The sequence below is a fragment of the Chiloscyllium plagiosum genome, unplaced genomic scaffold (assembly GCF_037043375.1).
Source record: "Chiloscyllium plagiosum isolate Xiang-an unplaced genomic scaffold, Cpla_swu_hap1 HiC_scaffold_1, whole genome shotgun sequence".
Taxonomy (NCBI): Eukaryota; Metazoa; Chordata; class Chondrichthyes; order Orectolobiformes; family Hemiscylliidae; genus Chiloscyllium; species Chiloscyllium plagiosum.
The window spans coordinates 111,914,291-111,929,908 of record NW_028270139.1 but is presented as its reverse complement, the minus strand read 5'-3'; the positions used below and the strand labels follow the sequence as shown (position 1 = coordinate 111,929,908).

General features: G+C 46.4%; 1 protein-coding gene across 1 annotated transcript in view; it reads right to left on the bottom strand.

Moving 5' to 3' along the window:
- Positions 1-14,530, bottom strand: part of LOC122548705 (kinesin-like protein KIF24) — a 130,101-nt gene extending 115,571 nt beyond the window's left edge. The window contains exon 1 of the mRNA XM_043687516.2: positions 14,419-14,530. Within this exon, the coding sequence (XP_043543451.2) occupies positions 14,419-14,432 (14 nt within the window). The 5' untranslated portion in view covers positions 14,433-14,530. The remainder of the gene's footprint in view (positions 1-14,418) is intronic.
- Between the last annotated feature and the right edge of the window lie 1,088 nt (positions 14,531-15,618).

Genomic DNA, 15,618 nt, shown 5'->3' with positions numbered 1-15,618 from the left:
TTTCTCCTAGATGGTTGCTGGAGGTCAGTCATCTAAGTTCCAAGACATCTCTGCAGGAATTCCTCAAGGTAGTGTCCTCAACCCAACCATCTTCAGCTACTTCCGCAATGACCTTCCCTCCATACTGAGATCAAAAATGGGGATGTTTGCGATTGGTTGCACAATGTTTTGCACCATTCGCAACTCCTCAGATACTGAACCAATCCATGTCCAAATCCAACAAGATCTGAACAAAACCTAGGCTTGGGCCAATAAGTGACAAGTCGAAGTAACATTTGCACCACAGAGGCTAGGAACACTGCAGCGCAGAACTCACCTTCTGACTCCCCAAAGCCTGTCCAACGTCTACAAAGCACACATCAGGCATGTGATGGAACATTCCACATTTGCCTTGATGAGTGCAGCTCCAACTGCATTCAAGAGGTTTCTACTACCCTGCTAGTTACAAATTAAAAAATCTCTGTCAAATTTATTTTCCCTTTCATAAATCCACACTGACTCCTCCCAACTGTGCTATGATTTTCTAAGAGGTCCATTATTGTATTCTTAAATAACAAATTCCAACATTTTCTCTCTAATGGAGCTTCCCCATTTCTCTGTTCTTTCATTTCTGAACAGTGGTGTTGCATTTCTAACCCACAGGGACTATTCTAGGATCTAGGGATTTCTGGAAGATCAAAATCAAAACATGGACCATCTCTGTGGACACTTCTTATAAAACCTTTAGCAATCAGGTCCAGGGATTTGACACTTTTTCAGGCCACTTAACCTCTCCAGTAATATTTCTTCAAGTTGTTCATTCTCACTAGATCTGGGGTTTTTTCCTGCCAGCTACGAAGAAGAATGCCCAGATTGCAGTGAATGGCAAACTCACCATTGACCTTGCAGAAACTGACCACAAAGAATTAGTAATCTCTGCAGCATGGATTTCACCTTTACCAAAACTGACCTACGTAAAGGGGAACTTGGTGTTTAGCAATAGGAATGCCATTAAGCAAAATCAACAGTCACAGAGGCATTTGCTGAGAGAAAATGAGGAAGTCAAATGCATTTATTATATTTTAATAATAAGTGTTACTAATATTAGTAACACTTCCTATGAATTTTATTTGACTTGGAAACAGTATTAGAAGCTAAACTATTATAAACTTGGAACTTTTGTGATTGAACATTTTGCGATTACAAGCATAATTTTCTAGAACCAGACAGGTTCTTTATTCAATAATTATGACATAGAATTCTTAACCACTGGCTTCTAGATTTTGATATTTAACTACGTATGTTTGGACTGTAGAGTCTCAGAAGAAACAAACATGAACATCTTCATCATTACCTCTGCATAATCCAGGCTAATGTACAGTACTTGAGAAGCATAGCAGGTCAGGCAGCATCCAAGGAACAGGAGAATCGACCTTTCAGAATTCCTGATGAAGGGCTAATGCCCAAAATGTCAATTCTTCTGCTCCTCGGATGCTGCTGTGCTTTTCCAGCATTACACTCTTGGCTCTGAGCTCCAACATCTGCATTCTTCACTTTCTCCTAAAGTACAGAACTTGCTTATTAACTCTCACAATTTCAAATTTCCCATTATAATTTCTCAGTCTCTGCCTCCAACTGACATTTATTTTCACTAACCACATCCTTTTTTCCAACAAACACAAGTATATTAATTTTTTTATCGTGATCCTTGGTAGTTTAACAAATGAAAGGATAGAACATAATGATCAATTTCATGGTCTCCTTTGCTTAATCCTAAAATCTTCACAGCTCTCAGATTTCCTCCTCTTTTTGGCAACATTATAAGCCCCTTTCTATCAAAAGACTTGGAAATTTCTTCAGCCAGAGTGGTGAATCTGTGCAATTCGTTGTGACAGAAGTCTGTGGAGGCAGTGGTAGGGAAATCTGTTATTTAAGAAGACAATAATGGACCTCTCTGAATTTAAGACACGGATAGACAGGTTTTTGATTAATGAGAAGACAGGAAAATGTGGCTGAGAAACATATCAGCCATCGTCCAATGGCGGAGCAGACTTAATGGGTCAAATGTCTTAATTCTGTTCCTACATCTTATGGTACTATGGTACTACAGAAAGTCAGACTGAAGAAATATTACTGGAAAATAGGAAAATGCTGATAATTTGAGTGGGTATTTTGCAACAGTCTTCATTACAGAGCTTAAAAGTAACATCCCAGGAGTAACAAATCGTGTAATGGAAGGGAAAGAGCAATTCAGGAAAAGCAAATCAGAAGGGAAGCGGTGCTAAGTAGTTGGAGATGCAGGCTGACATTGGCCCAGGTACTGATGGACTTCATCATGATGCATTTTAAAAGATGTAGCTCATGAGATAATTGATGCATTGGTTCTAATTTCCCAAAGCACTGATTCAAGGATGGTCCCAATAGATTGGAAGATAGAAGCTGTAACTCCTTTATTCAAAAAAAGAGAGACAGGAAGCAGGAAAGCAAAGGCCAGTTAGCTTTGGATAGAACAATTGTTGACGCCAAAATAGCACTTCATACCAGTTTTACATAATGTGACTCTTGTACTTCATGTCTCTATTACTAAATCCAAGGATACTGTGTACTTTATCAATAGTTCAGAATGCTTCCTGTCTTTTTTGCCATCCACAAATGTTGCGATTGTGCCATGCAGACCAAGATCTATGTCACTAGCATATCATGAAGTTTAAGGGTCCAAACATACCCATAGGGAACTCTAGTACAAATCTTAATCCAGTTTAAAAATGACCCATTAACTACTCTTTCCTCATAGTTCGGGAACTCCGCACCGCCCGATTCTACCTCCTACCCAAGATCCACAAGTCTGACTACCCCGGCCGACCCATCGTGCCAGCCTGCTCCTGCCCCACTGAACACCTACCGCGGTACTGTCCTACCTCACCGGTCCAGGAACTCCACACATGTTCGAGACACCACCCACACCCTCCACCTCCTCCAAGATTTTGTTTCCCTGGCCCCCAATGCCTCATCTTCACTATGGACATTCAGTCCCTCTACACCTCCATGCGCCATGACCAAGGCCTCCAAGCCCTCAGTTTCGTCTTCTCCCAACGTCCCGACGAATATCTTTCCACTGACACTCTTATTCGTTTGGTTGAACTGGTCCTCACTGTCAACAATTTCTCCTTCCAATCTTCCTGCTTCCTCCAGACGAAAGGGGTAGCCATGGGCACCCGCATGGTCCCCAGCTATACCTGCCTCTGTCGGCTACGTAGAACAGTCCATCTTCCAGAGTTATGCTGGCACCACTCCCCAACTCTTCCTCCACTACATTGATGACTGCATCATTGCCACCTAGTGCTCCCACGAGGAGGTCGAACAGTTTATCAACTTCACCAACACACATTCCACCCTGACTTTAAATTCACCTGGACCATCTCTGACACCTCCCTCACCTTCCTCGACCTCTCCGTCTCCATCCACAAGGACCAACTCAATATTGTCATTTCTTTACAAACCCACCGACTCCCACAGCTACCTGGATTACACCTCCTCCAATCCTACCTCCTGCAAAAATGCTATCCCATATTCCTAATTCCTCCACCTCTGCCGCATCTGCTCCCAGGAGGACCAGTTCCACCACAGAACACACCAAATGTGATATTCACCAGTTTCCTCATTTCCCCACACCACCACATTACCCCAGCTCCAACCTTCCAGCTCAGTACAGCTCTCATGACCTGTCCTACCTGTCAATCTTCCTTCCCACCTATCCACTCCACCCTCCTGTCTGGACTATCACTTTTGCCTCCATCTTCATCCACCTATTGCACTCTCAGCTACCTTCTCCCCAGCCCCACCTGCCCTCCCATTTATCTCTCCCCCCTCATTCCTGATGAAGAGCTCCGGCCCGAAACGTTGATTTTCCTGCTCCTCAGATGCTGCCTGACCTGTTGTACTTTTCCAGCAACACTCTCAACCCGGTACTTTCTCCCCACCCCCACCCTCCTCTCACTTATCTCTCCACCTGTATTCCTGATAAAGGGCTTTTGCCCGAACCGTCGATTTTACTGCTCCTTGGATGCTGCCTGAACTGCTGTGCTCTTCCAGCACCACTAATCCAGAACACTCTCAATCCTACTACTCTTCCTGTCAATCTGCCAGATTTATGTCTATGTTGTTACTGCCTATTTCTTTCCATGAGCTATAAATTTTCTCTAGTCTGATATGTAGCACTAAGTCTATCTGTAATATTAAAAGATTAAGTGGGACTATCTCCCTGGACATTAAAGAGTTAAATTGCACTACCTTTGGGTGGGGACGAAAGCCATGAAAAAATGCAGATGACTATCCATTGTAATTTTCACTTCATTTTGACAATAGCAAGGGCAGTAATGTCTATCTAAACTATCAATTCAATCTCTTCCATTCAGAAATGCTTTCTGGCCAGAGATACGTCACACCTGCATTGTTTTAGGAAAGCACGGAGTAAGGAAATCGCCTGCAGAACGCTTCCCCAGGATTAGGACATTAGCATTTGCATTATCTCCAAGGATGATCTCATCCTGGCATTGTGCCTGGGGTAATAAGTGACTGAGTAATTGGGGGTTGTTTTGAGTGGCATGTGACTGTGTGGAGTGGCCAGAGTATGTGTCAGAATTGCAACTGACCTGTATAAAGGGTGTCCCTATATTCAGAGTCTCGCTTTGACCTGACTTTGCATGCCTACGCTCTTGGTCAGATCCACTGACGTCAAGCCGGTGTTCTTCTCTGCCTCCTGCTGGCCGACTGTCACCTACAGGACAAGCAGCGGGCTGGTAAGGGAATGTGGAAGCTGAACACAAAGTTGTTGACCCTGGGAAACATTGAGGAGCTCAAGAGGGACTACGCAGGTTGGAGAACCGTGAAGCCCCTCTTTGAATCTCCAGCAGACTGGTGGGAAACAGTAAAAGGGAACATCAAGGAGGTTCAGGAGACGAGAGAGAGGTGGGGAAAACTGTCCCAGCACCAGGAAAGTATGCAGAACCTGCTCATGCTGCAGACGATGGGGGTCGAGGTCACAGAGGACCTCAAGGAGGTGAAGGGCCAGCAAGCCTTGCTCTTTGTCTCGGAGGCCAAGATAATCTTCCGGTCCAGGGTCCACTCCGTGGAGCAGGATGAGATGTGCTCACATTTCTTCTTCCAGAAGGTGCACAAAGAGAGCTCCGTGCTCAGCAGCTTGAAGGAAGACAATAGTTCGATAACGTCATGTCAGGCTGACGTCATGAAGATCAGCAAATTCTTTTATGCCAGTCTGTATGACGCGAAGCCAACCAACAGTGCGGCCTCCCAATCGTTCCTGTCCTCTATCACGGAGGTCTTAAGACAACAGAACACGGGAAAGGCTGGACCAGCTGCTACCTCTGGACGAGGTGACCAAGGTCCTCGAGTCCTTCGAAAAGAATAAAACTCCCAGCAGCAACGGCTTACCAGTCGAGCTCTATTCTGCTCTGTGGGACTTGATTGGCCAGGACCTGCTGGAGGTGCATGTCAACATGCTTCTGGCAGGTACCATGAGTGAATCCATAAGGAAAGGCATCATCACACTCATCTACGAGCGGAAGGGGGAGAGGGAGGAAATCAGAAATTGGAGACCAATCTCACTATTGAATGTGAATAACAAAATTTTGTCAAAGGTTATCACCAACCTGGTCAGGTCTGCTCTGGGGTCGGTGATTCACCCTGACTAAACCTGTGCTGTACTGGGCAGGAAGATCGCTGAGAGTCTCGCACTCCTCAGGGATCCGATCGCCTATGTGCAGGACAGAGGGTTGGACACCTGCCTCATCAGCCTGGATCAGGAGAATGCCTTTGACAGGATATCACACACGTTCTCTCCAAAATACGCTTTGGGGAGGAAATCTGCAATTGGATCAAACTGCTCTACACCAACATTGTCAGTGCAGTCTCAATCAATGGGTGGGAATCAGATAGCTTCCCAGTCAGATCTGGAGTCAAGAAGGGCTGCCCTCTCTCTCCTGCCTTGTTTGTGCGCTGCATAGAGTAATCTGCCGAGTCCATCAGGAAGGATGTGAGCCTGAGAGGGGTGACTATTCCTGGCAGCGGGGGCCGACAAGTTAAGGCCTCCCTGTACATGGATGACGTCGCCGTTTTCTGCTCGGATCCACTGTCCGTGCGCAGACTCATGTGCATATGTGACCAGTTCGAACGGGCCTCAGGGGCCAAGGTAAACCGAGGCAAGAACGAGGCCATGCTCTTCGGGAACTGGGCCGACCAATCTTCGAGCCCCTTCACCATCAGGACCGACTACCTGAAGGTGCTGGGTATTTGGTACGGGGTGGGGGGGCGGGGGCGTGCGCCAAGTCTTGGGAGGAGCGTATCAGTAATGTGAGGCAGAAACTGGGCAGATGGAAGCTACGGTCGCTCTCCTTCGCAGGAAAAAACCTTGTCATAAGGTGTGAGGCACTGTCATTGCTGTTTTACGTGGCACAGGTCTGGCCTATTCCCAGAACCTGTGCCGCTGCAGTCACCCGGGCCATCTTCCAGTTTATATGGAGATCAAAGATGGACCGGGTCCGAGGGACTCGGTGTATAAAGATCTGGGCAACAGGGGAAAAAACACACCCGATGCCACCCTCACCCTGATGGTCACCTTTGTGTGTGGCTGCATCAAGCTGTGCATGGATCCCCGATACGCAAACACCAAGTGTCACTACGTACTGAGGGTTCTACCTGTCCCCGGTGTTGCGAAGGATGGGCCTGGCCTCGCTGCCGCGGAACACTCCAAGTAGTTGGACCGTTCTGTATCACCTGTCCTTCGTGGAGAAGTTTATGAAGCTAAACACCTTTGACCACAAGTCCATCAGGAAGTGGTCAGCACGTAGTGTCCTTGAGACCCTTCAGGAAAAGGAGAAGGCAGATCCTATCGAGCGGTTCCCTGAGCAGACTGTCAAAGCCATTTGGCAGAATGCCTCATCGCCAGAACTTTCCAACAAGCACCAAGACATGGCTTGGCTGGTGGTGAGAAGGGCTCTGCCTGTGAGATCCTTTATGCATGCCCGGACTCTCTCCCGCACCGCACGCTGCCCTCGAAGCGGCTGTGGGGGGGGACGGGACTGTCACACACCTTCTTCTGGAATGTGCCTATGCAGGAGAAGTCTAGAGAGGAATGCAATGATGTTTGTCGAGGTTCGTCCTGAGCAGCACCGTGACGTGGGACTCCATGCTCTACGGTCTGTTCCCCGGGACACACACCGAGACGAAAATCAATTGTGCCTGGAGGATCATCACCTCGGTGAAGGACACTCTCTGGGCGGTCCAAAACCTGTTGATCTTCCTGCTGAAGGAGTTGACCCCGACTGAGTGTTGCAGACTGGCATATTCCAAGATCCAGGACTACGTGTTGAGAGACGCGCTGAAGCTTGGAGCAGCTGTTGCCAAGGCGCGGTGGGGAAAGACCACCGTGTGACATCTGCTTGTCTAAGAAGAACATGGGGCCCACCCAGTCATCTGTGCTCCGCTAACACCTCAGCAGAGGAGCTGGATAGGAAATGTGCGAATTTGTATATAGGAAAAATAAATTTCGATGTCTGTATGTAAAGCAAAGTAATGTGTGCACAAGAATGGCATGACCAATTGTATAGAGATCCAAATAATTTTATGAATAAAGTTTATTTTTGAAATAAAAAAAGAGGGTCAAAGTGAGCAAACTAGCTTGTGTTGTACTGTACGTAATAAATTTGGTTGCTAGTTCATAGAAGTTGGTGTGTTGCAGTTGCATCAAGTGTGTAAGAACCTCAGGAGTAAAAGAACTTAACACGTCAACTCTGCATTGGTCAAAAACCAGCACTTAACTACTCGAACTTGGCCCATAGACTTGTATGTTTTGCATCGCAAGTACGTGTCTGAATAATTTTTACATGTTAAGGATTTTGCCTGTACCACCTGTACAAATAAGACCCACATCCCCTTAGGTTTCCTGCCTTACATCTACGTCCCGTAGTCATTGATCCCTCCACCAAGGGAAAATGTTTCTTCTTACCTACCCTATCTTTGCCTCCATAATTTTATAAATCTGATTCTCCTCTGTCAACACCTCAGTTTCCTCAGTTCTAAAGAAAATAAGGCACAAAGTGAGTACTGCAGACACTGGAGATTAGAGCCAAGAGTGTGGTGCTGGAAAGGCACAGCACGTCAGGCAGCATCCGAGGAGCAGGAAAATTGACGTTTTGGGCAAAAGCCCTTCATCAGGCATTCCAAAACGTTGATTTTCCTGCTCCTTGGTTGCTGCCTTAACCTGCTGTGCTTTTCCAGCACGACACTCTTGGCTCCAAAGAAAATAACCTAGTCTATCAGTCTCTCTTCATAACTAAAACACTCCAGCCCAGGCAAAATTTTAGGAAATCTCCTCCGCACTCTCTCCAGCACTATCACATATAATGTAGACTCCAGAACTACACACAACACTCTAGCTTTGGCCTAACCGACATTTTATACATTTCCAGCATATCTTCCTTAAACTCCATGCCTCGGCTCATAAAGGCAAGTATCCAATAAGCCTTCTTAACCACTCAATCTATTTGGTCTGCTATTTTAAGCAACCGGTGGATATGTACACCAAGGTCCCTATATCCTCAGGGTTCCCCAAGGTCCAAGCAGTCATCATGTACCTCCTTGAAGGAAGTGAGGACTGCAGAGGCTGGAGATTACAGTCGAAGAGTGTGATGCTAGAAAAACACAGCTGGTCAGGCAGCATCCGAGGAGCAAGAGAATCAACGTTTCAGGCAAAAGCTCTTCATCAGGAATGAGGCTTGTGGGCCAAGAGGGCTAAAATATCAATGGAAGGGGGGTTATCTATCGCATTCCCAGCTACCTTCCTCCCAGCTTCACCCCTCTCTCGTTAATCTCTCAGCTCCCAAGGCCCACAAGCCTCATTACTGATGAAGCTGGAAATGTGTTGCTGGAAAAGCGCAGCAGGTCAGGCAGCATCCAGGGAACAGGAGAATCGACGTTTCGGGCATAAGCCCTTCTTCAGGAATGGGGAAAGTTTGTCCAGCAGGCTAAGATAAAAGGTAGGGAGGAAGGACTTGGGAGAGGGGCGTCGGGAATGTGATAGGTGGAAAGAGGTCAAGGTGAGGGTGATAGGTCAGACTGGGGTGGGGGCGGAGAGGTCAGGAAGAAGATCTCAGGTTAGGAAGGCGGTGCTGAATTTGATGGATTTGACTGAGACAGGGTGGGGGGAGGGGAAGTGAGGAAACTGGTGAAATCCGAGTTCATCCCTTGTGGTTGGAGGGTTCCTAGCCGGAAGATGAGGCGTTCTTCCTCCAACCGTCGTTTTGTTGTGGTCTGACGATGGAGGAGTCCAAAGACCTGCATATCCTTGGTGGAGTGGGAGGGGGAATTGAAATGTTGAGCTACAGGGTGGTTGGGTTGGTTGGTCCGGGTGTCCCAGAGGTGTTCTCTGAAACGCTCCGCAAGTAGCCGGCCTGTCTCCCCAATATAGAGGAGGCCACATCGGGTGCAGAGGATGCAATAGATGATATGTGTGGAGGTGCAGGTGAATCTGTGGCGGATATGGAAGTTTCCTTTGGGGCCTTGGAGGGAGGTGAGGGGGGAGGTGTGGGCGCAAGTCTTGCACCTCCTGCGGTTGCAGGGGAAGGTGCCGGGAGTGGAGGTTGGGTTGGTGGGGGGTGTGGATCTGACGAGGGAGAAACGGAGGGAGTGGTCTTTACAGAATGCTGATAGGGGAGGGGAGGGAAATATATCCTTGGTGGTGGGGTCCGTTTGGAGGTAGCGGAAATGACGGCGGATGATGCGCTGTACATGGAGATTGGTGGGGTGGTAGGTGAGGACCAGTGGGGTTCTGTCCTGGACAGACAGGCCGGCTATTTGCGGAGCGTTTCAGAGAACACCTCTGGGACACCCGGACCAACCAACCCAACCACCCTGTAGCTCAACATTTCAATTCCCCCTCCCACTCCACCAAGGATATGCAGGTCTTTGGACTCCTCCATCGTCAGACCACAACAAAACGACGGTTGGAGGAAGAACGCCTCATCTTCCGGCTAGGAACCCTCCAACCACAAGGGATGAACTCGGATTTCACCAGTTTCCTCATTTCCCCTCCCCCCATCCTGTCTCAGTCAAATCCATCAAATTCAGCACCGCCTTCCTAACCTGAGATCTTCTTCCCGACCTCTCCACCCCCACCCCAGTCTGACCTATCACCCTCACCTTGACCTCTTTCCACCCATCACATTCCCGACGGCCCTCTCCCAAGTCCCTCCTCCCTACCTTTTATCTTAGCCTGCTGGACAAACTTTCCCCATTCCTGAAGAAGGGCTTATGCCCGAAACGTCGATTCCCCTGTTCCCTGGATGCTGCCTGACCTGCTGCGCTTTTCCAGCAACACATTTCCAGCTCTGATCTCCAGCATCTGCAGACCTCACTTTCTCCTCATTACTGATGAAGGGCTTATGTCTGAAACGTCAAATCTCCTGCTCCTCGGATGCTGCCTGACCGGCTCTGCTTTTCCAGCACCACAATCTTTGATCATGTATCTCCTTACCTCATTTGGTCTGCCCAAGTGTATCACCTCACATTTAACTAGATTTCATGTCATTTGCCTGATTGGCCCATCTAACCAGCAGGTTTATATCCTCTTGACATTTAAGGTTATCCTCCTCATTATTTATCATAACATCTCCAAAATTACTGATTAACCTTCCTACATTAAAGCTAAGTCACATATATAAAACAGCAAGGGCCCCAACACGGATCCCTGTGGGACCTCACTCAACACAGACTTCCAATCAAGAAACACCCTTTGACCACCACCCTCTTCTTTCTGCCACTCTGCCAATTGTGGATGCAATTTGCCAACAATCCCTGAAAGGACTCTTACCTGCGCTATCAGTGTCTCCCATGTTGAGCTTTTTCAAAAGCCTAGCTGAAGTCCAGTTAGACTGTCAAATGCATTACTCTCATCTATACACCTGGTCACCTCTTCAAAAACAAACAATCAAGTTGGACAGAGATGACCTGCCCTTACTAACAATAGACTGACCATTATTAATTAATCCCTCAGCCTCCATTCTGTCCTTCAGAATTGCTTCCAATTTTCCCAATCACAGAGGTTGGAATGACTGAGCTGTAGTTTCCTGGTTTATCGATACCCTAGCCTCCTTGAATAATTGGCTGTCCTCTAACACCCTTCTTGTGGCCAGAGAGGAAGTGAACATAATTGCGAGCACCCATACTATTTCCTCCCTTGCCTCACAACAATTGGGATTTATTTCTTGCAGCCCCAGTGATTTATATACTTTTAAGCCTGTCAGGACACTTAGAACCTCCTCTCCATCTATGCTTTTTTTCAAGTTGTATCAAAGCCCTTCTCCCTGATTTCAAGTAGTTCCACTTAACAATAAAAACCAACATAAAGTATTTACATAGAACCCTACCTACATCTTCCATCTCCGCTCTCGAAATTACCACTGTGATCATTAATGGACCATACTCTTTCCCTAGTTATCCTTTCACCCTTAAGGTACTTGAAAATAACTTGGGATTTTCCTTAATTTGATCTGCTATTGTCCTTTCATACCCCTTTTTTGTTCTCTTCATTTCCTTTTTCAAATTTCACCTTGCAAATTTATATTCCTCGAGGGCTTCTTCGGTTTTGAGCACTGAGTACCTGCAATAAGTCTCCCTTTTTCTATTTATCCCATCCTGCATCTCTCTCAACATTCAGGGTTCTCTGAAAGTGTTGATTCCATCCTCTGTCTTTATTGGAACACACTTGCCCTGCACTGTTCCTGTTTCCTTCTTGAATGTGCCCTGCTGTTCTTTGATTTATCTCTGGCAAAAAACATCTGATCTTATGAAAATCTGCCTTTCCCAGTTTAGAACTTTGATTGCAGGCCCATCCTTGTCGTTCTCCAGAAGAATTTTGAATCTATCAAAGTTACGATCACTGTCTGAAAAATGCATCTGCAACCATTCCCCCCACCCGTATTTCACCCTTTTGCTTGGTTACATTACCTAAAATTACATCCAGCATCACCCTGACTCTCGTAGGTAGACCGATAGGTTAGGTAAGAACAGTAGATTTCCTTTCCTAAAGAATATTATCGTATCATGTACGTAGGACAGAAGGACAGAAAGAGGCTATTCTACTGGACCAATCAAGTCGTTGCTATATGCCACTTGAATCTGCTTCCATTTTCCTCATCTACGACTAGACAATAGACAATAGGTGTAGGAGTAGGCCATTCTGCCCTTCGAGCCTGCACCGCTATTCAATATGATCATGGCTGATCATTCCTAATCAGTATCCTCTTCCTGCCTTATCTCCATAACCCTGGATTCCACTATCTTTGAGAGCTCTATCCAACTCTTTCTTAAATGAATCCAGAGACTGGGCTTCCACTGCCTTCTGGGGCAGAGCATTCCACACAGCCACCACTCTCCGGGTGAAGAAGTTTCTCCTCATCTCTGTCCTAAATGGTCTACCCCGTATTTTTAAGCTGTGTCCTCTGGTTCGGCACTCACCCATCAGCGGAAACATGTTTCCTGCTGCCAGAGTGTCCAATCCTTTCATAATCTTATATGTCTCAATCAGATCCCCTCTCAGTCTTCTAAACTCAAGGGTATACAAGCCCAGTCGCTCCAATCTTTCAACATAAGATAGTCCCATCATTCCAGGAATTGACCTCGTGAACCTATGCTGCACTCCCTCAATAGCCAGAATGTCTTTCCTCAAATTTGGAGACCAGAACTGCACACAGTACTCCAGGTGTGGTCTCACCAGGGCCCTGTACAGCTGCAGAAGAACCTCTTTGCTTCTATACTCAATTCCTCTTGTTATGAAGGCCAGCATGCTATTAGCCTTCTTCACTACCTTCTGTACCTGCATGCTTGCCTTCATTGACTGGTGTATAAGAACACCCAGATTTCTCTGTACTGCCCCTTTACCTAAATTGATTCCATTGAGGTAGTAATCTGCCTTCCTGTTCTTGCCACCAAAGTGGATAACCATACATTTATCCACATTAAACTGCATCTGCCATGCATCTGCCCACTCACCTAACTTGTCCAGGTCACCCTGTAATCTCCTAATATCCTCATCACATTTCACCCTGCCACCCAGCTTTGTATCATCAGCAAATTTGCTAATGTTATTGCTGATACCATCTTCTATATCATTAACATATATTGAAAAAAGGTGCGGTCCCAGCACGGATCCCTGCGGTATCCCACTGGTCACTGCCTGCCATTCTGAAATGGAGCCGTTTATCACTACCCTTTGTTTCCTATCAGCCAACCAATTTTCAATCCAATCTAGTACTTTGCCCCCAATACCATGCGCCCTAATTTTACTCACTTAACCTCCTGTGTGGGACTTTATCAAAAGCTTTCTGGAAGTCCAGGTACACTACATCTACTGGATCTCCCTTGTCCATCTTCAGAGTTACATCCTCAAAAAGTTCAAGATTAGTCAAGCATGATTTCCCCTTCATAAATCCATGCTGACTCTGTCCTATCCTGTTACTACTATCCAGATGTGCCGTAATTTCATCCTTTATAATAGACTCCAGCATCTTTCCCACCACTGAGGTCAGACTAACTGGTCTATAATTTCCTGGTTTCTCTCGCCCACCTTTCTTAAAAAGTGGTATAACATTAGCCACCCTCCAATCCTCAGGAACCGACCCCGAATCTATCGAACTCTGGAAAATAATCACCAACGCATCCACGATTTCCCGAGCCACCTCCTTCAGTACCCTGGGATGTAGACCATCAGGCCCCAGAGACTTATTAACCTTCAGACCTAACAGTCTCTCCAACACCAAATCCTGGCAAATATAAATTCCCTTAAGTTCAGGTCCTTCAGCCACTGTTACCTCAGGGAGATTGCTTGCGTCTTCCCCAGTGAACACAGATCTGAAGTACCCATTTAATTCTTCTGCCATTTCTACAGCAACTTTATATTCCCTTCTCCTTTAAAAGCTTAGCTAGCTTCCCTTGAAATGCAGCTACAACATTTAGTTCAAACAGTACCCATGGCTCTGAGTTCCACACTCACCAACTATTTGGTAAAATAAGTTTCTTCGGAATTCCTTCCTGGACTTTATTTGCTATCTTGTAATGATTGCTTCTCGAAAATCACGGAAGGGACAAAAATCAGTTTCAAAAGGAGCAAAATCTTCTATAAATTGAATAAATCTCTACTGGGTCACTCCTCAGGCATCTTTTCACAAAATACAGACCCAATCTGTCTATCCTTGCATGTACACCCTAGAGTTTATGGCATCATCCTTGTACATATTCCTAACACCGACTCCAGTGACGACGCCACCACCCCCTTCATTTTAAAATAATATTATTACTATTATAGGACACAAATACAGACAGTTGCTGATGTTGAACTAGTTGCTTTTATTCGGAGAATCCACTTACCAACTTTGCAGCATTCCCTCATTCTGCCTTTCTCCCTTCTACCATAACAAGAACGCCGCTCGGATCCATGGCAACGCCGCCAGCCGTTTGAAAGGCGCGCACAACACAGCACGCGCGCTGCGACCCCGCGCATGGCCTGGGCAATCAGTGCCCGCGGTTGGTAAACCGGTGTGTGCACGCATTAACCAATCACTAGCCAGATATCTGGCTGTGACCAGTAGGGTCCACGGCATGTGGACAAAAGGGTCAACCATACATCCGGCCGACCAATCAGGAAGCGCAGAAGCGTTGACCTATCGAAAGATCCGTCACTTAACTGTTTGCCGTCAGAAGTTGGCACCCATTCAACAATGTTAAAAATCACACAACACCATTTATAATTCAACAGGTTTCTTTAAAAGATACTCCACAACCACCTGATGAAGGTCATGATTTGGAGATGCTAGTGTTGGACTGGGGTGTACAAAGTTAAAAATCAGGCAGGGCAAAAGTGAGGACTGCAGATGCTGGAAATCAGAGTCGTGCTGGAAAAGTATAGCCGGGCTTCCGAGGAGCAGCAAAATCGACATTTCGGGCAAAAACCCTTCATCAGGATTAAAAGTTAAAAATCACACAACACCAGGTTATAGTTCAACAGGTCTAATTGGAAGCACGAGCTTTCAGAACGCTGCTCCTTCATCAGGTGGTTGTGGAGTACACAGTTGTAAGACACAGAATTTATAGCAAAAGTTTGCAGTGTGGTGTAACTGAAATTATACATTAAAAAATACCTTTTTTTTGTCAAGTTTCTCATATGTTAGAATGACTATGTTAGTTTCGCTTCTTTCATATGTAAATCGCAAAACTTTCTTAAAAATTTACATTCTCAAGTGAACTTTAACAACTGGTGTCAGCCCAGATAATGTGTTGAAGGTGTTAGCCCCATGTGCTGCTGTCTGTGCCATAATGTTTAGAAACATTATGTTTAGAAACACCGCTGAAGCCAAACGCCAACTCAAGGACACCTCTTCCTACCGCCCCCTTGACCATGACCCCACCCCCATCACCAAACCATCATCTCCCAGACCATACAGAACCTCATCACCTCAGGAGATCTCACACCCACAGCTTCCAACCTCATAGTCCGGGAACCCCGCACTGCCCGGTTCTACCTCCTTCCCAAGATCCACAAGCCTGACCACCCTGGCCGACCCATTGTCT